General features: G+C 36.4%; 1 protein-coding gene across 1 annotated transcript in view; it reads right to left on the reverse strand.

Annotated features, from left to right (window-relative positions):
- LOC103253653 (dynein heavy chain 12, axonemal) overlaps nucleotides 1-26,990 on the reverse strand; it is a gene marked incomplete at its 5' end in the record, with an annotated part of 80,138 nt that overhangs the window by 38,482 nt on the left and 14,666 nt on the right. The window contains 5 exons of the mRNA XM_008051910.1: nucleotides 13,451-13,694; nucleotides 14,705-14,898; nucleotides 15,236-15,370; nucleotides 16,749-16,874; nucleotides 23,442-23,577. Of these exons, the coding sequence (XP_008050101.1) occupies nucleotides 13,451-13,694; nucleotides 14,705-14,898; nucleotides 15,236-15,370; nucleotides 16,749-16,874; nucleotides 23,442-23,577 (835 nt within the window). The remainder of the gene's footprint in view (nucleotides 1-13,450; nucleotides 13,695-14,704; nucleotides 14,899-15,235; nucleotides 15,371-16,748; nucleotides 16,875-23,441; nucleotides 23,578-26,990) is intronic.

The raw sequence follows: 26,990 nt of genomic DNA on the forward strand, positions 1-26,990 counted from the left end.
TGAAAATATGTTCAAGATCACACTCATATTCATTGCAGCGTTACTAACAATAGCCAAGACATGGAATCAACTTGTGTTCATCAATATATGAATGGATAAAGAGAATGAGGCATGTATATATATACAGAGTTCACCCTTGAACAACATGAGAGCAAGGGGTACTGACACCAACACAAAGTCAGAATCCACGTATAATTGTTGACTCCCCCAAAACGTAACTACTAATAGCCTACTTTGACCAGAAGGACGCCTTAACTGATAACATAAAAGTCAATTAACACATATCTGTATGTTATATGTAATATATACTTGCTCTGTGAAAAGGCCGTATATGCAAAGCAGCCCCCAAATACCAAAGGAGCCAAGAAACCAAAAAAGGAGGCAGATATATCCAGTTTGTCGGTATAGGGTGATTTACTAGGGGGAGCTTACAGACAGAAGCAAGGTCTTGGGTGGCCATAAGACACGTAGATCTCTGCACTACGATCCCCCAGACGCAGGGCTTAATCTTGGGGAGAAAAGTATACATGCTAGATGGCATCACAGTCTATGATTTCTGCAACAGCAGCAAGGGTTGTTTTGGAGGAAAGGTAAAACTTAGAGTGAAGAGGTGTTCCTACCTAAAGAGTAATACATCAACAAGACATTTTGGAGGCATTCCTGGACTCAGGTATAGTCAGAAGTCACGTGGCAGATTAGCATTTAAAATAAAGTCACTCTTGTCGCCATGCTACTGTATTCTTATAAAAAAGTAAGCTAGAGAAAAGAAAAAATATATTTACAATTCGTTAAGTAGAAGTAGTTCATCATAAATGTGTTCATCCTTGTCATCTTCATGTTGAGTAGACTGAGGAGGAGAAGGAAGAGGAATTGTTGGTCTTGATGTCTCAGGGATGCAAAGGCAGTAAAAGTGAAGGAGGTGAAAGGGAAGGCACACTTGGTGTAATGTTGAGGAAGTACATGGTAATTTCTGTATGACTTTTTTGCTTTCTATTTCTCTAAAAATGTTTCTATGCGGCACTAATCTTTTTTCTACCATCTGTTTTCGTTTTAGTGCTCATATCATAGAAGGGTTCATGTCATAAAAAAAAGTCAAAAGCAGTGTTGAATAATCAGAACTCTTCTACCAGATTGTCTAATGTCAATTTGTTTTCTGATACTGTTTCTTTTTTGCTTTTTCTCACTGTCTGGTTCATAAGCACCCATCTCCATCAAGTCTTCTTCTGTTAACTCCCCTGGTGTGGTGTCTATTAGCTCTTGAATTTCTCCAAGATCCATATCTTGAAACCATTCACCCTCCACATTTTTTGTCACATCCACAATCTCTTTCATGATTTCCTTGATTGGCTCTGTCGTAAATCCTGTGAGGTCAAGCACAGTACTTGGAACCAGCTTTCCCCAGCAGGAATTTGAGTTTGACGGCTTTCATGACTTTTTAAAAATAATGATAGCATCTTCCAGGTTTCCATGATGTTCTCTCTATCAGGGTTCTCTTCCATAACATTGACAGTCCTTTCCATAGATGATCATGTGTAGTGAGGCTTAAAGGTCCTTATGAGCCCCTGGTCTAGAGGTTGAATTAGATATACTGTGTTTGGGAGTAAGTAAATCACTCCAACACCTTTAGTGTTGAACTTATGGGGGCCTGGTGGCCAGGGGCATTGTCCAATATCAAAAGAACTTTAAAAGGCAGTCCCTTACCAGCAAGCTACTTTCTGACTTCAGGAACAAAGCACTGTGGAACCAGTTCATAAAAAGGGTTTTTGTTGTCTAGGTCTTACTTGTTGTACAACCAGAAGACTAGCAGCTTGTGTTTATCTTTTTCCTTCAAGATTTGAGTGTTAATTGCTTTATAGATAAGGACAGTCCTGATCATAAACCCCTGCATTTACATAAATTAGAAGAGTTAACCTGTCCCTTCCTGTCTTAAATCTTGGTGCTTGCATCTCTTCTTTATTAATAAGTGTTCTTTGTGGCATTTTCCCCCCCAGAATAGAGTGCATTTGTCTGCATAAAAACTCTTTTCACTCATTAGTGGAATGAAACAAACAAAAACCTATTTAAACCTTTTAAAGTAGAAAACTAAAAATAATGTTTTTAACCTGTTCAGGTAGACTTCCTTTTTCCTCAATAATTTCCTTGATGGTGTCTGTAAACTCAACTACTGCCTCTTCCTCAGCAGAATCTGCTTCTCCTATTGACATTTTTAAAGCCAAACCTGTTTTTAAAATTACCAAACCATCCTTTGCTGGCATTTAATTCTCCAGCTTTAGAACCTTCACCTTTCTTTTGCTTTTTTTCTGGAATCAGAGTAGAGTCTACAGATATGTCTTTCTTATAGTAATCCCGCATCCACATAAAAGCTGTATTTTCAATGTTAAACTGTATTTTGCAAAAGGTGCAGGGCTTTCACTCCTGCTGGTATAGCTGCAGTGAAGACTGTATGAATTTCCATTTCTTTTCTTACAATAGTCCTTGGGCTAGACTCATTTATTTTGAAACAGCAAGAACTACAGCTGCAGATCTCAATCTGTGGTACACATCAAGCAACTCAAATTTTTCTTGTAATAGCATGACTTTGCTTCTTGGGAGCACTTCACCATCATTAGTGGCACTTCATATGGGTCTCAAGCTGTCATTCAAGGTTACAATATACACTAAACATGATGAAAATACACAGGCGTCATGAGAGATCACTTTTCATTGTGATGTCCAATTTACCAGAGATGAACTTCTCACAAGGATATAGTGCCATATAGAAGTTTAAGCTGATACTCACAACCCACGAGATCACCGAAACAGCAACAGATGGTGACTACAGAATTATTACAGTTTATGTACTATAGTTTTATGCAGTTATGGTTTAATATTGCATCCCTATGTTTATTTATATTGCATCCCTATGTTTATTTATATTGCTCTTGACTGCTAATGGTATCATATATAGTCTATAAGTTTGTGTGCCTAGGTTTTAATGTTTTAAATTTTTATAACAGATTTGTATATATTTTATAGTAAATGATAAAACAAACTAGTAGCTATATACAAGGGAGGACCCCAAAAAATCCAGAATTATCTTTTTGGAAGGTGGGCCCCTTATAGTACAGGCTTTCCCCACTAGGTAAGTGTTCTAGGTACCCTTTGGCATCAGTGTACCAACTAGCATTGTTGTGAGAGGCTGCATTTGGCTTCAGTGAATTTTTTTTTTTTGGAGATTCTTTCAATGCATTCACCCATTTTGTGATGGGTGATTTACACAAACAACCTGCTTACCCACACTATACTGAGTGTTCAGCAGTTTTTGACCAAAAGCAGCATGACCCCATGCCCCACCCTCCCTATTCACCTGATCTTGCCCTGAGCAAGTTTTTTGTTTCCCCAGATGAAAGAAGTCCTCAAAGGGAAATATTTTGCTGATGTGGAAGAGGTGAAACAGAAATAGTAGAAGCACTAAAAGGCATCAAAACTGATGAGTCCAAAAACTGTTTTGAGCAGTAGAAAAAACATCTTTTTTTTTTTTTGAGTTGGAGTCTCACTCTGTCACCAGGCTAGAGCGCAGTGGCATGCTCACAGCCACCACAGTCTCGACCTGGGCTCAGGTGATCCTTCTGCCTCAGCCTTCTAAGTAGCTGGAACTACAGGCATGCGCCATCATGCCCGGCTAAGTTTTTGATTTATTGTAGAGATGAGGTCTCACCAAGTTGCCCAGACTGGTCTCGAATTTGTGGGCTCAGGCAATCCTCTGATCTTGGCCTCCCAAAATGATGGGAATATAGGCATGAGCCACCTTGCCTGGCCAGATAAAGCATTTTAATAGGTATATTGTATCTAACGGAGAATACTTTGAAGGTGACTGAAGTTTAAACATGTAAGAATAAATACACAATTTTTATAAATAAATTCTGGGGTTTCTTTTGTCCCCCCTGTATATTTTATGCATTCATGAAATACTTAATATTTTCTTTTTAATTTATTTTTATTTTTATTTTTTTTATTTTTGAGTTGGAGTCTCACTCTGTCGCCCAGACTGGAGTGCAGTGGCACATTCCCGGCCACCGCAGCCTCGACCTGCTGGGCTTTGGCGATCCTTCCACTCAGCCTTCCAAGTAGCTGGAACAACAGGTGCACACTACCACACCCAGCTAATTTTTGATTTAGTGTAGAGATGAGGGCTCACTAGTTTGCCGGGGCTGGTCTCGAACCCGCAGGCTCAGGCAATCCATTCACCTCGGCCTCCCAAAGCGCTGGGATTACAGGCTGAGCCTCCAAGCCCGGCCTATTTTTATTTTTTTATTTTAAAGATGTGGGGTACAATTCGGGATTCGTATATACCTAATTTTTTCTTAATTCTTTTTATCTTTCTAGGCTACATGGTTCATCTGTGAGTTTTCCAAATTGTAACAAATCTCCAAAAACTTTTCCAATATATTTATTGAAAAAATCCACATATAATTGGATTCATGCAGTTCAAATAAACTTTGTCCAATTTTTCCATGGTTCAACTGTGTATAATAAAATATTATTTACTCATAAAAAGAAGGAAATCCTGCCATTTGTGATAGCATGAATGACTCTTGAAGGTATTATACTAAATGAAATAAATCAGAAAGGGAAAGATAAATATTGTATAATCTAACATATGTGGAATCTAAAAGCTGGATTCATAAAAACAGAGAGTAGAATGGTAGTTACCAGGGACTATTTCTCTCAAAATGGTATGATGTGAGGTAATTGATATGTTAACTAACTTGATTATGATAATCATTTTACAATGTATACATATATCAAATTATCACATTATATACCTAAAATTTATACTCATTGTTTACTATTTATTAAACATCCCAGACTTTGTGAAATTACATGTTAGGTTGTAAATTTTGTCTGGTAGAGATGCAAGAAATTTCTATCTAATAGAAAAGATAATTTCAAATGTTATGGTTTATTGTCCTGTATGACATTTACCAGTCTTATATCAATACTTAGCAATCTAACACTTCTATGAACATTTCTTTTTTTATTTTTTCATGTCTTTTTTCAAAGCATTTCTTTATTAAATTGCCTATAATACTTAGCTTCTTAAATGTTCTTTGAACCATCCTTACCACCCTACTCATTCCTTATTAATTATTAAGTAGAATAAAATATTTGACACACTTTTATTTCTATATGTCATGTTTTAACTTTTTGTAAATAATAATCTAAAAAATTGAAACAATAAAGTACTTTTTTTTCTAAATTGGAGAACACCATAGTCTGTATAAACTAGCAATCTTTTCTTTTCTTTTCTTTTTTGAGTTGAGGTCTCATTCGGTCACCCAGGCTGGAGTGCAGTGGCACAATCATGGCTCACTGCAGCCGCGACCTCCTGGGCTCAGGTGATCCCTCACCTCAGCCTTCTGAGTAGCTGGGACTACAAGTATATGCCTCTATGCCTGGCTAATTTTTTTTATTATTGTAGAGATAATGCTGCCTAGGCTGGTCTCAAACTCCTGGGTTCAAGCAATCCTTCTGCCTCGGCCTGACAGAGTGCTGGGATTACAGGCGTGAGCCACTACTCCAGGCCACAAACTTTTTATTTTGCTTGTAAGGACTTTGTTTTTAGCTCTCCATTTGTTATCACCATTATCTGTTTTTGTTTACTATCATATTCCTCAGAATTCATCAGAATGTGATATAGTAGGCATTATAATAATAATAAATGAATTTTTAAAATCAAGAAAGCAGAAAAGACATAATTCCAAAGTGAATTAATTTAGCCTCCTTAAAAATTTACTACTGTCTAATTGATTAGTCTTATTTTTAGGTGTGGATAGCAATATAATGGTTAAGACATCAGGCTTCATGTTAGAGCTCTGAGTTTGAATCTTAACCCTGTTACTTGCTAGCAGTGTAACTTTGAGGAAGATATGGGTTGAACATCTCTGATTCAAAATCCAAAATGCTCCAAAATCTAAAACTTTTTGAGTGCTGACATGATACTACAAGTAGGAAATTCCACACCTGACTTCATGTGAAGGGTCACAATCAAAATGCAGGTGCACAACACAGTTTATTCAACATCCCCAAGGGAAAAGTAAATTATCTTTAGGCTATGTATAAGATGTATATAAAACATAAATAAATTTTGCGTTTAGACTTGGTCCCATACCCAAGATGTATCATTACAAACATGCAAATATTTAAAAATAAAAAAAAAATCTGAAATCAAAAGCACTACAAGTCCCAAGCATTTCAGATAATGGATACACACATGTATTTAACCTAAGCCCACTTCTTTCTGGGAATAAGGAAGAATTATTCTTCCCTCAGGATTCCTGTGTGAGGAATAAATGAGGTAATGTCTATAAAAGGCTTAGCATACTCTCCAGCAAGTAGAAAATGATCAGTAACTCAGTATGTGGCCTGTTTCTGATTAGATTATAAACTTCCAAGCACTAAGACTGTATTCCTCACAGTTATCTTGAAATGACACAGAAATTAAAGGTTTGAATCCACAGCGACTTACTTGTCTTGCCTCCAGGCAGGTTTACCTTAAAATTGCTCTTGCTTCTGAGTGTCCTACTGCTAAAGACCTTTGGGAGCCGATTCTGACAGCCACCACTGAAAACCCATTCTTAGAAGTTTTATAAACTACCATTCATTGCTTTTAAAATTTTATAAACAGTTTACACATGTAGAAAATGATCCTAAAGTCCACCATCACATAGATAACCACCGTGAATACTATGAGGCTGTCTCATCTAGTATTTTCCCATGCAAATGTGTATATGTATGTGCGTGTGTGTGCATTTTACAAAACCGGTATCCTGCTGTAAGTATGTTTTCTATCTAGCTCTTTTCATTTAACATAAAACTTCTGGATCATTAAATGTTTTTGCTTTTTTCGTCTTTAATTGACATATAACAATTGTACATAGTCATGGGGCACAGTGTGATATTTCAATACATATATACAATGTGTAATTAGCATACCCATAACCTCAAACATTTATCATTTCTTTGTGTTGGGAACATTCAAATCTGCTCTTCTAGCAATTTGAAAATACACAATAAATTGTTGTTATATAGTCACCCTATAATGCTACAGAATACTAGAACTTAATCCTCCTGTCTAGGTGTACTTTTGCATTCGTTAACCAACCTTTGGTTTTTTTCTTCTCTCCCCCACATTTCTCCACCCTCCAGTAGCCACTATTCTACTCTACTTCAATGAGATCAATTTTTTTTAGCTCCCACATATGGATGGAACATGCAGTATCTCCCTGTGTCTGACTTATTTCACTTTAACATAATGTCCTTCAAATTTATCCATGTTGCCACAGATGGCATAATTTTATTCTTTCTTATGGCTAAATAGTATTCAATTGTATATATACTTTAAATAGTCTTAAGAACATGAAAAAAAATCATTATATAGTCCCTATTTTTCTACTTGCCATTTACCAGTGAAAATGGAATCATCAACTGTCATAGTCTACTGCTAAGGAATTTATTTTAAAAGCATAAAGTACTAACTCCCCCAACACTTGGGAGAAGGATCCTAGAAACCCTCATGGGAGAAAAATATAAGGAAAAGAGGATTGGAGGGAAATAACTAAAAATGAATATATGAAGTTTCTTATTGACTCTTCTATATTCATTTTACAAATATTTATTTAGCATCAACTGCTAAATTTATTGTTGGTTACTAAGATACATCAATAAATTAAACAAAGATCCTTTACATCATGAAACTTACATTCTACTAGAGATGAAGTGGGGAGATAAAATAAACAATCAACTTGATAATTTGGAGAACTATATGGAATTTCAGAGGGTAAAAAAGGTTATGGGGGAAAAAGAAAAATTAGAGCAGGGTATGAGTATCAAGATCACTGGGGAAACAAGAAGTTTGAAGGTTTCCAATAAGATGGCCAGGGCAGGCCTCTTGGATATGGTGATAATATGAACAAAGATTTTCGGAGGGGAAGAAGTAAGACAAGAACAAATATGGATGAAGAGCACTGAAGGTAGGGGAATAGCTAGAGCAAAAACCCTCAGGCAGGAGAAACATGTTTGCTTATTTGAGAAATGAGAATTTCTCAAAAGTGTCTCATACTGGGGACAGTATGGTTAGTGCACACTGCACGAGAAGCAAGAACAGCTGGAGGTAAGATCAGAAAAATAAAAAAGAGTGAGATCACCTGAGGTCAGAGAGATAAAAATGAGCCATATTATGTAGTGTTATATAAACTTTTTGAAAAACGTAGAGATTTTATAGAATTTTTGGAGAGAAGTAATATGATCTGACTTATGTTTACTCTAGTTGCTACTTTTGCTTTTTTTTTTTTTAGTCAGGATCTCACTCTATTGCCCAAGCTGGAGTGCAATGGCACAATCACAGCTCATCATAGCCTCAACCTTCTTGGCTCAGGTGATCCTTCTACCTTGGCCTCCCAGGTAGCTGGGGTTATGGGCATATATCACCATGCCCAGCTAATGTTTAAACTTTTTTTTGTAGAGATGAGGTCTTGCTATGTTGTACAAGCTGGTCTCAAACTCCTGGACTTAAGCAATCCTCCCACCTCGGTCTCTCCCAAAGTGCTGGGTTTACAAGTGTGAGCCACTGTGCCTGGCCTCTAGTTGCCATATTATCAATAGATGATGGGTGGGTGGGGGCAATGATAGGGAACAAAGGAGAAGCAAGGAAACTCATAAGGAATAAGGACCTTTTAATAAAAATCCAAGCCATATGGGGGTGGTGGCATGCATCTATAGTCTCAGCTACTCAAGCAGCAGAATTATCACTTGAACCCAGGAGTTAGAGACCAGCCTGGACAACATAGCAAGATCCCCTGTCTCAAAAAACAAAACAAAACGAAAGATCTCTCAATCCAACTAAAAGATTAAGTAATTTGGACCAGGATGGTATCAATAGAGGGGTAGATCAATTCTGAGTTTGTCATGTATATTGACCATCCAAAGGAAGATAATGTAGGAAGTTGGACATGTGCATCTTGGGTTTGAAAGAAAAGTTTGCACTAGAGTTAAACATTTGGGAGTTTCCAGCATTTAGTATTTAGTCTGAATGAGATGATAAAGAAAGTGTAGATAAATAAATGGGCCAATGATTGAGCCTGAAACCCTCCAACATTAAGAGGCTGGGAAGAAGAGGAATAGCAAGGAAAAAATACAGCAAAACTATTAGTGGTATGGGACAATTTCTGTTTATCTTCCATCTCAAGATGACTTCCAAAAATAATTATGATACTGCTATAATGATAGGGATAATGAATGCTAATGATAAGAAAGGAAAGGAGGGATATCATCTGGATACATTCTAAAAGGATAAAAGAATAAAAACATAGCAAGACTTTGTCTCTACAAAAAAATAAAAAAATATTAGCTGGGTGTGATGATGCATGCCTGTAGTCCCATCTACTCGGGAGGCTGAGGCAGGAATATCGCTTGAGCCCAGGCATTTGAGGCTGTGGTAAAATAAGCCATGATTGTGCCACTGTACTCCAGCCTGGGTGAAAGAGATCTCCAACTCGGAAGGAAGGATGGGAGAGAGGGAGGGAAGGAGGGAGGGAGGAAGGAAGGAGGGAGGGAGGGAGAGAGGGAGAAAGGAAGGAAGGAGAGAAAAGAGAGGGAATTATAACTTTCTGCTACAGGTTCCAAAATGGCATTGTAGCAGCAAGCTAGCTTTATTCCTCCCCCCTCACCTCACAGAAAACCAAAGCAAATATATAACATTGAGCTCCTCACCAAAAATATACCACAACTAAAAAATGAAGATAAAACAGTTCCCAGAGGCACAGAGAAGTAAAGAAGCTCTGAGTGGACAATAAGAGAATCAGACTTCCACATCCACAATCCCACTCCTCCTAATCTGCCCAGTACCAAGCAAGTGGAAAGTTTTTCCCCAGCTTACAGTTTTTTGGTTTTTCTACCAAGGGACCCTCAATGATTCCCCAGCTCACGGTTTCTACAATGAAAAAGGTGAGAGATCCAAGTGGACAACCAGCTTCCCTACCTCTATGGGTTACCTAGCAGGAGACCCATCTCTGCCTTAACCCACTGGGATCATCCCAAGTGCCTGAAGAGAGAAATATCCCTGAGGACAGGTAAAAACAAAAGGGAGAGACAGAACTACCACCTTCAGCTCTGAAAACTCTGCTCTATAACTCAGATAAAAAAGATACCAAATTAGAGTGGCTGTTCAGCAGCATTATGCTGTAGGAAATTCACCCCATAGGTCCCCTGGGAACAAACCGTTAGCTATTCTTCCCTCATTGCCAGGAAATCCTCTTTAAGACCTTCCCTATTGGGGAAGGGCAGGCTCTCATCCTTTACTAGAGCCAAGGCAAATCTGGGCTTAAGGTGCCACCTAGAGCTGAAAAGAAGGCAATGACCTAGTGGTAAAGAACCCCTAAGCAAATATATCCATTAAAAATCAAAACAAGTCAGACAAAGATGTAGACATACATCCACAAGAAATAACGGCAAACAGGGAACGAAGATCTCCCCCAAACAGACAAAGCAAGGAAGCAGTAGGTGACCCTAACAATACTGCAATATGTGAACTCTCTGGCCAACAATAAACAATTAAATTCCTAACTAGACTGATTAAGAAAAAAAGAGACAGCTGGGCACAGTGGCTCATGCCCGTTATCCCAGTGCTTTGATAGGCTGAGGCAGGAAGCTTGAAACCAGGAGTTCAAGGTTACAGCAAGCTATGATTGTGCCACTACACTCTAGCCTGGACAACAAACCAAGACCTCGTCTCTAAAATAAAATAAAATAATAATAAAGAAATGTTATGAGCAGCTTAGGGGAACAAAATCAATGACTTAGAAGAAATGGACAAATTCCTTGAAAAATACAATTTACCAAAATTACGACAAAATTAAACACAGACAGGAACAATGCTCAAATCCCATCACAGAGTTTGCACGCTGGGCATGCTGACAGTGCAAATTTGTCACTGCCATAACTGCCTTGGGGAGTTGGATGCATCATTTTTTTTTTTTTTTTGAGTTGGAGTCTTACTCTGTTGCCCAGACTGGAGTGCAGTGCCCGCTCCCGGCCACCGCAGCCTCGACCTGCTGGGCTCCAGCGATCCTTCCACCTCAACCTTCCAAGTAGCCGGAACTACAGGCGTGTGCTACCACGCCTGGCTGATTTTTTGATTTATTATAGAGATGAGGTCTCGCTGCCCAGGCGGGTCTCGAACCTGTGGGCTCAGGCATCCACTCACCTCAGCCTCCCAAAGGCACGGGATTACAGGCTGAGCCACCGAGCCCGGCAATTGGATGCATTATCAACCGTCACAAAAATGTTTATCTTCTCTCTAAATGAGGGGATTGAGACATGAGAGGCTAAATATCTAGCTCAAGGTATGCTGCTACGAAGTTCAGAAGTGTGCTATTCACCTCGTTAGTATGACTCCAAAGCCTTCCCAACTTACTGTTACCCTATATTGCTGCTCTTATAGGTTAAGCTTGTCCTAGTAAATGTATATGCTCTTTTTTTTTTTTTTTTTTGAGACAGGGTTTCACTCTGCTGCCCAGGTTGGAGTATAGTGGCGCAATCACAGCTCACTGTAGCCTGAAACTCCTGGGCTCTGGCAATTCTCCTGCCTCAGCCTCCTGAGTAGCTGGGACTATAGGCATGCACCACCACATCTGGTTATACCCTCTATATAATTGTAGCTAGTCATTATAGTATTTTCTATTTGTCAAGCATTGTTGTATAAAGGGATTGATTACAATGACTTAATCAGGAAAGAATGTATCATGAATTTAGTAACTGAGTTTTCTTGATTCCAGTTTGGTTTCGCTTCTGCTTCTTTCTATTTCTCTTCATTAGCACTTCATGATGAGAATAGCTCTATCAGGGCTTTCTTGGGTAATTCTTAAGACTCAGAATCTATGGGTCAACAATTTCTCTGGACTCAAGAATCCTTCTCCACCTAAACATTTTTAATGTAGTCATCCTGAAAAAAATTGTTATAACCTCAATCCAAAGTTTGGATGATACCGAATTAATGGGAAACTGTTTCATTATGTTTGTTTAGTTTTATTACAGTAAATTATACAAATGATGTACTCTTCCATATGCTGTTTTGATGTCATTTTCAGGAGGTATCCAATATGTCATAATAGGTTTGAGCAATTTTCTACTATCTTTCTTGGGCCAGAGGAATCCTTTGTGTACCAGTGTTGCCAAACATGGCTTTATATGTGTCTTTTCCCTGATCTGCCTCAAATATGCTGCTATTTATCACTCAACCCGCCTTTCCTAGACATTATAGTGGTGCTTCATGAAAGGGGGCTAAAGTTATGAGAATGAGACACCAAAAGGTCAAAGATGCAAAAATACATATTCAAAAGATGAGAGAAATGAAGTTTCCTCTCTTGCCCTCACCACTTCCTCCCAATACCAATCACTCAGCTCTGTCGTAACACTCACACCTAGAACAGAAGGTAGAAGTGAGTCAGATCTTGACCAAGAGGCTCAGGCAGAGGAGATTTTAAAATCTTATCTGCTTTCTGATTATTTCTCCTCCAATACCTTCATTTGCCCGTACTACTTTGGTTACAAATGTCAGAGACCCAATTCATTGGCCAAAGGGGGGAGAAGTGGGAGTAGAAAGAAAACACTATTAGCTTGTATGTTCAAAATGAGACAAAGCAGAGATAAATGTCTCAAGCCTCAGGATTCTAGAGCCCAGGGGAAGCACAATCAAGTCTTGCTCTATTTCTTCTTTTAAGTATCAGTGTCATTCTCTCAAACCAGCTACCCCATGTCTACAGGGAGCTCACAATTCATATCCTTATACCTTGTGAGTAGAGATAAAGAGACTTCCTTTTCCAGACTCAGTTCTCCAAGGAGAACTCTGATTGGTCTAGTTTAGGTTATACACATGCTTATCCCTGAACGAATCACTATGGCCTGAGAGATGGTATATTAGGATTGGTTCATCTTAGATCAGGGGCTCCCTGAAGATGAGACTAACTAGATGCTGAACAAACCTATTTTACGCACAAATAGACTACCATTAAAAGTATAAGACCTGGCCAGACACAGTGACTCAAACCTGTAATCCCAGCACTTTGGAAGGCCAAGGCGAGGGGATTGTCTGAGTCCAGGTGTTCAAGACCAGCCTGGGCAACTTGGTGAGACCTCGTCTCTATAATAAATCAAAACATTAGCTGGGCATGGTGGTGCATGCCTGTAGTTCCAGCTACGTGGAAGGCTGAAGTGGAAGGATTTCCTGAGACTAGCAGGCCAAGGCTGCAGTGGCTGTGAGTGTGTCACTGCACTGCAGCCTGGGTGAAAGAGTGACACTCCAACTCAAAAAAAAAGTGTAAGACCAGAGGATGGGTTTTATAATTTATATCTTAAGCAACAGAAAGCTGAGACGATATCTATAATATTAAAATGTTATTAGATATGTTTATACCTTAAAAACTTTTATCTGCTCCATTACTGTGGTACACATAGTAATAGTAGGATTTTCTTTTGGCTCTTCTTCAATTCTCTCTTCTTCCAAAGATCGCTTTCTTGCTGCCTTTCTTTTTTCTTGTAATTCTTTCTTTTGCTTCATTTGAAAAAATTTCAGTGTCTTAAAAATGTCTCGGGAAAATTCATCTACATCAGCTTCCATGCTTTCCCCATTAAGATCCAAAAACCCTCCATCCATCCACCTGGGTTGAAATAAAAAAAATATTATTAAGCTCAGATTTTTGGAGTTTGAAGGGGCCTTAAAGAACCTTTAGGATAGATCTCTCATTTCTATAAGAAAGTCAAATAAGGGAAAGAGCTATTAACAGTTTTTCTATCACATAGGTAGAGCCGATAGTGGAGAGATAGGACTAAAATCATTAATTTTTTTTTTTTTTTTTTGCTGCATGTGCTAAAATATGTATCAGATTATAAATGGGTGACTAACAGTCCCAAAATAAAATGCATATTTTACCCCATACTTCTTTTTTTTTTGAGTTGGAGTCACACTCTGTTGCCCAGGCTGGAGTACAATGAGGCACTCACGGCCACCACAGCCTCAACCTACTGGGCTTAGGCAGGACTTCTGCCTCAGCCTTCTAAGTAGCCGGAACTACAGGCGCACACCCAGCTTCCAAGTAGCTGGAACTACAACCACAGCTGGCTAATTTTTTAATTTATTGTAGAGATGAAATCTCGCCAAGTTGCCTGGGCTGGTCTTGAATCTGTTGGCTCAGGCAATCCACTCGCCTCAGCCTCCCAAAGTTCTGGGATCACAGGCTGAGCCACGGAGCCCAGCCTGACCCCATACTTCTAATGTTTCGGGTAAACATTAGTCAAATTAATAAACTGAAAAACAAAAGTGAATTGACTCTGGAAAATCCAAATGTCAACTCAGATATTACTTTTTTTTCATGTCAGAAGGGTAATGTGCCAACATTGTAACACTGTTTGAGGGAGGCATATCTTACACATGAGTGTGAAAACCCAATCATCAAGCTTTTGAACCATAAAAGGATCTCAGATATTATATTAGTAAGGTTAGATGGTACCTTAGCGGCATTGGATACTTCTTCTGTGTGATACTTGGTTCTGTCTTTCAAATGAATGAATAAGTCAAACTTTCTAAACACTTAACCAAATTAAATCAGCTTACATTTCACAAATTCTTTTATATCATTTGTTTAATTTTTATTACATTACCAGAAATTACCGTTTTTCTGTTCGTTGCCACTTCAAGACGAAATTAAAAAACTTCTGATAGGGTTCAATGTTAACTTTTAATTTATCCAGTTCAGGATATTTTGTCAATTCCCATTTGAAAAGTTCCTCTTCTTTATTAATAAACTGAACTGCTTCTTCAGATTCCTGAATACGTTTTTGTAGTTGTCTTACATCTGTCACATACTGAAAGTAAACAAAATTTATCTCAAGAAACATTTGAACAATGTTATAAAAATAAGATCATGATACTGCATAGAATATGTCCTTGCATTTATGCAGCAACTTTCAATATTAACTTCACAACTATGCTAGAGAACAAAAAGTATGATAATGCTTACTCTACAAATATAAAACTAAGTCACAAAAAAGAGAACATAGATAGTTCTAGTTCCAGGCCTAAGAGTCAGGTATCTGTTTGTCATAGTAAGCATATATTTTTCTATATTTTAAAATTTATGTTAATGTGTCCTCTATTAATATATACACTGGCCATAGCTATTGCTTTATATATTTATCAGACCTGTTGCATACGGTCCAGCTCTGCAAATTCTGTAAACTCTTCCATGCGACGTGATTCCTTTTCTATCTCCAAAATTAGTTTCTCTCTCTTGGCCATTAGTTCATTTTCTTTTTTATGTTTAGCATTCTCAATAAGCTTTTTAAAAGATAATTTAGTCATGTTAATTATTCTATTACAAAGTAAAGGTTATCAAAGCAGAAATCGAAATGCTTTATATAGTAATAAAAACCATCAGAGAAGTAACAATGAATACAAAAATAAAACATTGTCTACAATGACTAATATAAGAATGTAAATAATAATAAACCACACAGAAAAATGTTCCTAGGTCTCCAAAATGATTTTCACAACTCTTATTTATTAATTAAATACTCTAATTATTTAACAGATTCTAGGATAATAAAACTGTCATTTATCGACCATGTGCCATATATCAAGAACTATTTAACACTTTACCTACATTATCACAGGTATTACTATTACTACTACTACTACTACTACTGCTACTACTACGATTATTGTTATTATTATTTTAGTCAGGATCTCATTCTGCTGCCCAGGCTGAAATGCAGTAGCACAATCACAGCTCACCACAGCCTCCAACTCTTGGGGTCAAGTGATCCTTATGTGTCAGCCTCCTGAAGAGCTGGGGCTACTCACACTCAACCAAGCTTTTAAAAAATTTTTTGTAGAGATGAGATCTCACTGCATTCCCCAGACTGGTCTCCAACTCCTGGGCTCAAATGATCCTCCTGCCTCTAACTCCCAACGTGCTGGAATCACAGGCATGAGTCACTGTACTGTGACACTGTTATTCTCATTTCATAGATGAAGAAATTGAGGTTTACGGAAATCAAGAGGCATATGCAAGTTCAAAATCATTCAAGTCAAAATCTGGATTAGAATGTTGGTTCAGGGGAGGGGGCACACCTCATCAACAAGGGTACTTGCACAATGAATATTTGTATACTAACCCTTAGTTGTACTGCACAATTTAAAAATAAAAAAAATTTTTTTTAATGTTGGTTCATCTGATTGAAGTCCATGTTCTTCATTAGTATACCATCTCACTTCCCAATTTAGGATAAACTGGTTTATATTAGGACTTTTTCAAAATCTAAAATATATTCAGTCTGATATAAAATTCTGAATCTATTACTTCTTGTCTCTGTGATATTAAGCAGTTATTCAATTTTTCCAAGTCTCATTTTTCTCATCTATACAATAGATGAGAAAAGTGAGAGTTCCTAGGATTTTTATGAGTATTGAATGACTGAATAAATGGAAATCATTTACTCAGTTCAGTGCTACTATTACTAATTTATGTAATAGTTCTGCCTTTGTAAATGTCAGCCCCACTTAACCAGGCCTGGTAAGTTAAGTCTTACTGCTTGTCCTAATCCTAGAGGGCTATAAATGTTGCCAGTCTAAAACTCATATTGACACACAAAAAATGTGAGCAATATGCTTAAAATGTCAGAATACAAAAATATAAAACAAAAAATATATTTACCTCATCATTTTCATCAAAGATGGGATTAATTTTCCTAGGCCACATGAGGACAGTTGCATTTAAAGCTAAGTCTTCTTGAGGAAATAGAAAAACATCTAAAAAATAACTCAGTTGGCGTTTAGATTCCTACAAAAGAAACTCCAGATATAATACCATATAAAAAATCTAAGTCATTATAAAAAAGAGAACCACAACAATCTAATACTTTTCAAATTTTCAATTTGACTCTGATTATTAACTGATATTTTATATACTGCCCAAATCACATGAGTATTTCAATAGCTATAGTATCTTTATCTGGGTTTATGCTGCACAACTGTATACTTTCACACTGAAAAAGCTTTTTAAAAGTTTTCACTTGCAGTTGACTTAACATAAAGGAACTGTTGGTTCCTGCACATGACTGAAAAGGGTGATTAAATATTCAGCAAATATTTAAACTTTGACTTAAAAGAATTTTAAATTCTTTTATTCTTATTAATTTTTATATTTTTGACTCTTTGGTGACAAATATTTTAGTATCTTTTTGTTTTGTTTTGCATCTTCAGTGGCATTCCCACCTTTTTGTCTATTTAGGATACAGCAATAGTCCAGAACAAGTTTGGAGGTGAGTGGCAAGGGAAAAATTCTTTAAAGCAGTAGGTTTATCTGAGTAGAAAAGTTGAATATTTTTTACCCCCATTGCTTTAATTGAATCCATATGTTGTACTGTAATGCTATAATTTTTAAGAATTGAAATACAGATGCAAAGGCTAATTCAAGGTATTTGATTTTACATTCTAAACATATATGTATTTTATACATTCTATATATTATATAGATATATAATTATAGAGTATGTAATTTATAAATTATATAATTATACATTACATATACAAAAAAACAAGTAACCACATGAAAAAGTGGCAAAGGACATGAATAGACACTTTTCAAAAAAAGACACACAAGCAGCCAACAAACATGAAAAATGCTCAACATCACTAATCATCAGAAAAATGCAAATAAAAACCACAATGCAGTATCACCTCACACCAGTCAGAATCGCCACTATTAGTAAGTCAAAGAACAAATATTGGTACAGTTGCAGAGAAAAGGGAACGCTCACTCACTGTTGGTGGGATTGTAAGCTAGTTCAACCTCTATGGAAAACAGTACGGTGATTTCTCAAATAACTAAAAACTGAATTACCATTTGACCTAGTAATGCCACTATGAGGGATCTACCCAGAGGAAAACAAATCAATGTATTAAAAAAGATACCTGTACTCATATGTTCACTGCAGCACTATTGACAAGAGCAAAATCTTGGAACCAACCTAAGTGCCTACCAAAAATTGAATGGATAAAGAAAATGTGGTATATATATGCCTTGGAATACTACACAGTCATAAAAGGTATGAAATCATGTCCTTTGCAGCAACACGGATGGAGCTAGAGATAATCATCCTAAGTGAACTGACTCAGAAATAGAAAACCAAACATCTCATGTTCTCACTCATGAGTTGGAGCTCAACAGTCACATAAATGGAATAATAGACACTGGGGACACCAATAAGGGGGGGGAGGCAGAGAGGGAGGTTAGGGTTCAGAAAATACCTATGGGGCACAATGATCACTATCTGGGGAATGGGCCACCTGAGACCCAATCTCCACCACTACACAACACGTCCATGTAATGAACATACGTGTGTACCTCCTGAATCTAAAATTTAAACATAAAATAGAATTTAAATACAGATGCAAAGACCAATTCAAGGTTTTTGATTTTACATTCTACATACAGGGGGTGCCAAAAAAAATGCATACATATTTTAAGAGATGCTATCCATGTATTACTTTTTGAAGTTGAATTAAATTGTGGTAGCAATATGTAGTGTGACATTCATTCAACCATGCTTCTGCCATTTTCTTTAAAATGACTGATGGTACTGGGAAACTATGGGGGGGGATGGGATTAACAGTCGCAAATATCTGTCTGGGGATGGGGAAACACCTCTTATCAACAGGGTGCCTGAATGAAACGTAATTGTACACCTAACCCTTAACTGTACCCCACAAAATCATAATTAAAAATATTGATTAAAAAAAAAGTGGGAAACTGTCAGGGGAGGGGGGTGGGATTGGTGGTTGAGGGAAACTGCTAGGGGAGGGAGGGGCATACCTCATCAACAAGGGCACCTGCATTATCAACGTCTGTATACCTAACCCTGAATTGTACCCCACATCTTTATAATAAAAAAAGTACATACATTTTTGGCACCCCCATATATATATTTTACACAATCTATATATTATATAGATATATAATTATTCATTAAATATAACATTATATATGTATTTTTTACATTCTATATATACATATATATGTATAATGCACGTAGATATAAAACTTAGAAATATAAAATTGATTCATGTAATTCATTATATTAATAGGTTAAAAAAGAAAAGCATATGATCACCTTAACAGATGCAAAAAAAAAAAGCATTTAATAAAAGTCAACATCTACTCATAACTTTTTTTTAAAAACCTAGTAAGACATCAACAATAGAAGTAAACTCATTAATCTGGCAAAGATATGTGTAAAAGACCTACAGTAAATGTTATTAACTGTGAAATCATGAATGCCTTTCCTTTGAAGCCAGAATAAAGATGAAAAATCTGCCATCACCCACTGCTATTCAACATTGTACTAAAGGTCCCAGTCAGTCCATTGTAGCAAAAAAAATAAAGTTTCAGAAATGTATAATTTTTCATAAGTAAAAACAAAACTGTCATTGCTTGCAATTATATGATGGTATATATAGACAACCCAAAACAATCTTCACATAAACTGTTAAAATTAAGAAGACAAATTTTAGGCTAAAATTTTAAATAGAAATTTTTTAAAGTAAGAAAAATTAAGAGTGATGAACATTAAATTAATATATAAAATAAAATTTATACTATAGCCCAAAGTATAAAAGAAGTATCCATAAATTCCTACTGATATAAATAAATTATTGAATTAATAAGTGGGAGAAAGAGACATATTTCAGATACAGAATAATACCAAGTAATGTAGATTCTCCATCCTAAAGGAGGGAAATTTTTTTTTTTGAGTCAGAGTCTCACTCTGTTGCCCAGACTGGAGTGCAGTGGCTGCTCCCAGCCACTGCAGCCTGGACCTGCTGGGCTCTGGTGATCCTTCCAACTCAGCCTTCCAAACGAGGGAAATTCTTAAACATGAACTGTATATAGTGACTTCCTTCCAAAGAGTACAAAATGGAAGGGGAGAGGAAAAAAAATGGAGAGACCTGACAAACACTACTTCAGTCAGGTGATCATGGCCAAAGTCAACAGTAATAAGTAATGTTGTTTGTCATAAATCCTTGATATGATGTGATGAAAATGGCACTTTACCTTTGTGATCCTCCTCCCAAAAACTCATACCTGAGTCTAATCATGAGGGAAAACATCAGGCAAATTCTCATAGAGAGCCATCCTACAATATACCTGACCAGTACTTTTCAAAACTGTCATGGTCATCAAAAATAAGGAAAGTCTGAGAAATTGTCACAGCTAGGAGGAACCTAAGAAGATATGATTAAATGTAATATGGTATCTTAGGTGGGATACAGGAACAGAAAAAGAACATTAAGTAAAAACTAAGGAAATGTGAACAAACTATGGCCTTTAATTAATAATAAGGTATCAGTGTTGGTCTATTAATTGTAATATATTTATCAGTTGATCTGTTAATTTTAACAAAGATACCACACTAATGCAAGATGTTAATAAAGGGGAAACTAAGTGTGAGAAGGAGTGGGGATGATTGTTAATATAAGAATTCTCTGTAGTATCTGCTTAATTTTTCTGTAAATCTAAAACTCTTCTAAAAAAATAAAGTCTATTAGCTATTTTATAAATAAATTATATTTCTGTATTCAAGCAATAAACAGAAGATGAATAATTTTAAAGATATCATTTGGTATAAAGAGATATTAATTACCTAAAAAAGATATGTACAGAACTTCTATAGATATGAACTTCTACAGAGAAAATTATAAGACAATGAGAGATATTAATAAGTAAATAAATAAAAGATCTATCATGAACTGGAAAACTCCATATTGTAAATGTGCAATTCTCCCCATCATCTATTTAACACATACCTAATCAAAATCCCAACAGATTTTTGTAGAACATAAAAGCTGATTATAAAATTTATATGAAAATGCTAAGGGCCAAAAACAAGCAAGAAACTGAATGAAGAACAAAGTGAGAGGATATGCTGTATCAGGTATCAGGACTTATTATTGCTACTACTATTGAGCTGTAGTAATTAAAAGAGTTGTGGTATTGATACAAGGATAGACAAAAAGGCCAATAGAACAGAATAGAAGGCCTCAAAACAGATCTGCACACATATGGACTTGATATATGACAGAGGTGTCATAGAAGAAAAGAGGGGATGATTTCATCAATAAATGCATAATTGCTCATCTATATGGGAAAATATTAAAATTATACATTACATCATTCAAAGAAATAAAATTTCAGAAGGATTGAAAACCTCAATCTGAAAGGCAAAAATAAACAACTTCTAGAAAAGGATATATAAGAAAAATATCTTTGACCCAGATAGTAAAGAATGTCTTAAATGAGACACTGAAAGTACTAGCTATAAAAGATTGTTCCATTTAACTGTGTTAAAATTAAAAACTTCTGTTCATCAAAAAAATCATTAAAAGGTTAAATTACAAAGTGAAGGAAAGGATATCTAATAATATATTAAAAACTCTATACTGAGCTGAATACTTTAAAATGGTAAATTTTGTATTATGTTTATTTTACTACAACTTTTTTAACCACTACAAATCAATAAGAAAAAGAATCATAACCCAAAAGAAAAATGGGCAAAAAACATGCATTAGTATTTCACAAAAGAGGAACTCCAAATGGCCAATAAGCATGTGAAAAGTGTTCAAATTCATTTATTTTCAGGAAAATGCAAATTGAAAATACAATAGGCTGGGCGCAGTGGCTCATGCCTGTAATCCCAGCACTTTGGGAAGCCAAGGTGAGAGGATTCCCTGAGCTCACAGGTTCAAGACCATCCTGGGTAACTTGGCGAGACATCTCTACAATAAATCAAAAAAATTAGCCAGGCGTGGTGGCACATGCCTATAGTTCCAGCTATTTGGAAGGCTGAGGCGGAAGGATTGCCTGAGCCCGGCAGGTCGAGACTGTGGTGGCCGTGAGCGTGCGACCGCCCTTCAGCCTAGTCAATAGAGTGAGACTCCAACTCAAAAAAAAAAGAAAAGAAAAGAAAATAACTTTCACCCTATAGACTGGCAAAATTTAAACTGCCTCACAATAGCAAGTCTGGGTAAGGTTGCAAAATAGTAGGAACTCTTGAACACTGCTGGAGGAGTGTAAAATTAGAACTACTTTGGAAAATAATTTTGCCTAAATTAGTAAAAGTGCAGAAAAGCACATCCTATAGCACCTGAGAGAAATGAATGAACATATGCACCAAGATACAAATATAGAAATGTTTCCAGAAGCATTGCTCATAATAGCAAAAGTAGAAACAACCAAGTATCTAGAACAGTAAAAATTTTTAAATAAATTATATAGTGATACAATATGGAATGGAATTAGCAAAAAAAAAAAAAAAAGAACAATGACATTACTAACGTAATGCTAACAAGAGGCAAAAGAATATAAACAGTATGATTCCCTTTATATAAAGATAAAAAATAACAATATTTATTAAAAATGCTTATTTAGATCGTCCAGCTATGAGGGAGTAATTACTACAAAAGTCAGGATAGTGCTAACATTTAAACAGAGGATGATGATGGGCTGCTGGGGTGTTGACTAGATTCTATTCCTTTCCCTAGGTGGTAATTACTGGCTGTTTACTTTATAACATTCCAAATTGTACAATGTATGTCTTATGCAATTTTGGTACAAATGTTCCGTATCTTTTAAAAAATTTAAACAAAGAGAGTAAAATATAGGTAAACAGATATATAATCTTGTACTGTAGAAGGCATAAGCATACTATTAAATGTAAAAACTATAAAAGAAAAAATATTCTATTTATTTTTTTCTTTCTTCATTTTTATTCCAGAGGCAGGGTCTCTGTCGCCCAGGCTGGAGTGCAGTAACCATAAACTCCTGAGCTCATGCAATCTCCCTGCCTCAGCTACCCAAGTAGCTAGGACTACAGGTGCACACTATCACACTTGGCCAAATTTTAAAATTTTTTGTAGAAACAAGGTCTTGCTATGTTGCCCAGGTTGGTCTTGAACTCTTGACCTCAAGCAATCCTCCCCCCTCAGCCTCCCAAAATACTGGAACTACAGGCATGCACCACTGTGCCTGGCCAAAAATATTTTGTTTATTCTGTTGTTTAAGAATATATACACAGTTGGCAAAACTAAAGAAAATCAAAGATATGATTACTATAAAATCAAAGGAAAACTTCTAAAGCAGGGAGGGGGAGAAGGAGAAGAGTTGTGAGCAGAAAGTCATATGCAGAGGCCTATTGGGGTGCTGACAATATCCTATTTCTTGACCTAGGAAGTAGCAACATGGATGCTCACTTTATAACTGTTTAACTATATGTTTTTTACATCTTCACTATGTATATCATATTTTATAATGAAAAAACTATTTAAAATATGTAAATTAAAAGCTTCTTACCTCAATCCTTAAAATCAACTCTCCAATTCCTACAGTCCGGGCTTTTTCTACATAAGATATCAGATCCATCATCTCTTCTGTTGTCTCAGGAACTTTTAATGCATGTTCTTTAATTGCTTCAAATTCACTGCAAATACTGACATAATTCTCTGCTTTACTATACTTAAGATAATTAATGTTATATTATACTCAATAAATACATGTTATGATTATTATTATAAAATAGGACTGTGACATCCTAAAAATAATTGGTTAATTCACTAAGATATCTTAAAATATTTAAATTTATCTGCTATAACTCAGTATATACCATACATCAATAAAATCTATAAAATTAAGGTAAGATTTTCATGTGAAATTATGACATATTTTAAGTATTTTAGTGACTTCTTTAATCCTTTTGAATACTCAAATAAGCAATGTGGAATAGAGCATACTTTAACTCATGCAGTCCTAAATTTAAATCCAGTCTCAGCTGCTACTAGCTTGTGAACTTATACAAATCTCCGAGGTTCAGTTTCCATATGTATAAAATGAAGATATTAACATCCATCTTGCTGGATTGTTGTAAAGTAACAATAAATGTAAAGGGCCTAGCACATAGTACACTCTCATGTACTGGTAACTATGATTGTTAATATAATCATTAGTTTTATTATTTTATTATTATTATTAGGGCCTCTCATGAAACATGACAGTATAGCAAGTAAAAAGATCTAATCTTTATATATATATATATATATTTTTTTTTTGTTTTGTTTTGTTTTTGTTTTTGTTTTTGTTTTTGTTTTTTTTTTTTTTGGTTGAGTTGGAGTCTCACCCTGTCACCCAGACTGGAGTGCAGTAGCCACTCCCGGCCACCGCAGCCTCGACCTGCTGGGCTCCGGCGATCCTTCTGCCTCAGCCTTCCAAGTAGCCGGAATTACAGGTGCGTGCTACCACACCCGGCTAATTTTTTATTTATTGTAGAGATGAGGTCTCGCCAAGTTGCCCAGGTGGGTCTCGAACCTGCAGACTCAGGCCATCCACTCACCTCAGCCTCCCAAGGCGTGGGATTACAGGCTGAGCCACCGAGCCCAGCACATATTTTTAAAAATCAATGATTCTCTTGAAATATCCTATGTATGTAAGTATGAACCTAGATACCCTATAGTCATTATTCACCTAAAGCTATGTTTTATGGAATTTTTTTCCTGTGCCTTAAAATATTTGTATTATCACGTTATTACCAGAAATATCAGGAAAAAAATATAAAAACAAAGTATAATAAAAGAGGCAAGTGATTTTAAAACTAAATTATAATGCATCCAGAAATTTGGTGAGCTATGTGGGGAATTATACTTATTCATTAATTTAATAAATAGTTGAGTTCCTACAGTGTGCTAAGCAAAATTCTAAGCATTGTAGATATAGCAGCAAATAACATAACCTGTTCTCATAAAACTTGCATCCAAGTTGAGGAGAGACACAAAAGAACACAGATGTATACAATGTTAGGTAGTAAAAAGTGCTATGAAGAAAAATAAAGTAAAGGGAAAAAGAATGATGGAGTGTAGGAAAGGGGCCACTACTTGTATATATTGGCCAGGGAAGGCCTTTCTAGGGAGATGATACTCAAAGTGAAAGAAGAAACAAACAAGTCATGGAAATATCAGACAAGAGCTTCTGTGAAGAGAAAACAGTAAGGACAAAGGCCCTGAGGAGGCAGTAAGCTTGGCACATTTCAGGAATGGCAAACAGGCCAGTTGAATGAATACAAAAAAAGAAGATCTAGTATGAAGTTGGAGAAGTAAGCTGGAGTCAGATCATGTAGGGCTTCAGAGGTAATTACTGATTATCAGAAATATAGGAAGAATGTGTTAATGTGGATAAGGCAAAAAGACAGTGATGCTTCTAGGGATCATCTTGCTAGAGCAGAATCTGAGTCCCATGGGGAGAGATATTTCAGCAAAAGGAGGCAGACAAAATTATGACAGCAAGGTGGCCCAAGCAGATGCTAAAGCAAACTGTGAAGTAAGCAAATTCCTCTTTAATAACCTTGTACTTAAGCTAGAGGTACACATTTCCTCCTTATGATGTTATCTAAATTATAAAATTTAAACAGGAAGAAATCAAAGAATGATTTGGAGAAAACTAAACAAATTTTCAGCTGCTTCATATTATGGATTTAAGATAGAGTAATTTTGTTGGAAGAAATCAAATTTTCCAGAAAAAGCACAGATTCTACAAAAAACAAAAACAAAAAAAAAGCTATGTTGAACATAATTCATTTTTTATTAACTATGACATTGTCATTGCTCTTACTCATCAGAATGGTGAAGACTCTCAAAAAAGGGATAGAATCTAATACTTTATACTCTTTGGTGCCTTCTTGTATGCTTTTGTACAAAATATGCCTGATAAACACTTAACTTTCTGACAGTCATGTATTTGTTTATTCATTTTAAAATATTTATTGGGTGCCTATGCTATGCCAGGCAAGGTGCTAGAAACTTTTGCAAATGTTATCTGTGAGCCTAGAACTAGTCCTGCAAAGAAAGTATTGTTGCTCATATTTGACACAGAAGGAAACTGAGGTTCAAGGAAATTAAGTAACCTGCCCAGAGTTATGGAACTAATTACTGGCAGTCAGGTCTTTCTAATTCCAAAGCATATCATTTTTTCACTTTGCTTCTGGGAAATTAAACATAATAGCTAACATTTATTGAGTATTATGTGTCAGGCACTGTACTAGGTGCTATATATACATTAGTTGTTTTGTTTCTTTTAAAGTCAGGATCTTAGTCTCACTCTATTGCCCAGGCTGGAGTGCAGTGGTACAATCCTAGTTCACTGAAGCCTTGAACTTTGGGGTTCAAGCAATCCTCCCTCGTCAACCTCCCAAGGTAACTAGGACTTCAGGCACACATCACTACATTCAGCTAATTATTTTCTTTCTTTCTTTCCTTCTTTCTTCTTTTTTTTACAGGCTGGATCTCACTATTTAGCCCAGGCTGGTTAGTTTTAATCTTTACAGAAGTTACAAACTCCTTTGGGGCTACATATGTAACAAATGAGCTAGAAAATTGGATGATGAGTTGGTCCAGCACTGGGTGAACAAACCACAGGACGCATTCAAGGTCTAAAGCTGCTTTTTAGCTCCATTTACCATTGTAGACCCAATGTGGCATGGTCTTCCTACTTTTTCAAGAAATCTGAAGTGTGTATGTGTGTGTGTGCACATGTGCATGCATATATGCATGCATGTGTGTGTGTGTGAATTTCTAATTTCAAAATGTTGGCCAGGCCCAGTGGCGCACACCTATAAATCCAGCACTTTGAGAGAACTGCTTGAGCCCAGGGGTTTGAGACCAGCCTAAACAACATAGCAAGACCTCGTCTATATAAAAAAATTAAAAAATAAACCAGGGGGCCAAAGTGGTGCACACCTGCAGTCCCAGCTACTCAGGAGTCTGAGGCGGAAGGATCTCCTGAGCCCTGCAGGTCAAGGTTGTGGTGAACCATGATCACACCACTGCACCCCAGCCTGGCTGACAGACTGAGACCCCA

This window comes from Carlito syrichta, unplaced genomic scaffold (genome assembly GCF_000164805.1).
Source record: "Carlito syrichta isolate Samal-C Ts95f unplaced genomic scaffold, Tarsius_syrichta-2.0.1 Scaffold244047, whole genome shotgun sequence".
NCBI lineage: Eukaryota > Metazoa > Chordata > Mammalia > Primates > Tarsiidae > Carlito > Carlito syrichta.